Raw genomic sequence first — 737 nt, forward strand, 5'->3', positions numbered from 1 at the left:
TTGACCTTCTTCACACCGTCTCCACGGGAACTCTTACTTCATTCTAATCTGCATCCATCTCTCGTGAACTCCATGGCACGACCACCAGGAGATACAATGTTGCAAAAGACAGCTACAGATTATCTGCCCTGCCCTGCCCTGCCCTGTCCTGCCCTGCCCTGTCCTGCCCTGCCCTGCCCGTCCTTACCCTTCAGTCCTGGCCCGGATGCGGCTGTGGGACACTATCTTGTCATAGGCTGAAGAATCCACGCCGTCCAGACAGCAGACGGCCAGCAGCACCGAGGCGACCACAAGTAACGGCTTCATCCCGGCCGGCGTCAGTCCCGCGGCGCTCGTACTACACACTCTGTCTGCTTCACGTACACGCACGCACGCACACACACGCACACAACACACACGCGCGCGCGCGCGAGAACTCTGGTCTCCAAAGATAGACAGGAGAAATGGAGCCACGCTCGGGACAGCGAGCTTATATACCAGCACATCCCTCTCTCTCTCTCTCTCTCTCTCCCCCTCTCTCTCTCTCTCCCACTCCCTCTCTCCCTCACACACCCAATACCCACCCATTTCCCTCACTCTCTAACCACCAAGACCTGCTCTCGCCCTGACACACACACACACACAAACACACACACACACAGACACACACACCCCTCCACAGCCAAAATCCTCCCCTCGGCTCCTTCTTGAGCATGAGCTTATTGTCTCCCCCTCCCTCCCTCCCTCCCTCTGTCTCT

General features: G+C 57.8%; 1 protein-coding gene across 2 annotated transcripts in view; it reads right to left on the reverse strand.

Moving 5' to 3' along the window:
* Nucleotides 1-370, reverse strand: part of LOC130116481 (periostin-like) — a 39,201-nt gene extending 38,831 nt beyond the window's left edge. For both annotated transcript variants that reach the window (XM_056284389.1, XM_056284388.1), the window contains exon 1: nt 188-370. In XM_056284389.1, the coding sequence (XP_056140364.1) occupies nt 188-306 (119 nt within the window). In that variant the 5' untranslated portion in view covers nt 307-370. The remainder of the gene's footprint in view (nt 1-187) is intronic.
* Nucleotides 371-737: the final 367 nt, after the last annotated feature.

This window comes from Lampris incognitus, chromosome 8 (genome assembly GCF_029633865.1).
Source record: "Lampris incognitus isolate fLamInc1 chromosome 8, fLamInc1.hap2, whole genome shotgun sequence".
NCBI classification, from domain to species: domain Eukaryota; kingdom Metazoa; phylum Chordata; class Actinopteri; order Lampriformes; family Lampridae; genus Lampris; species Lampris incognitus.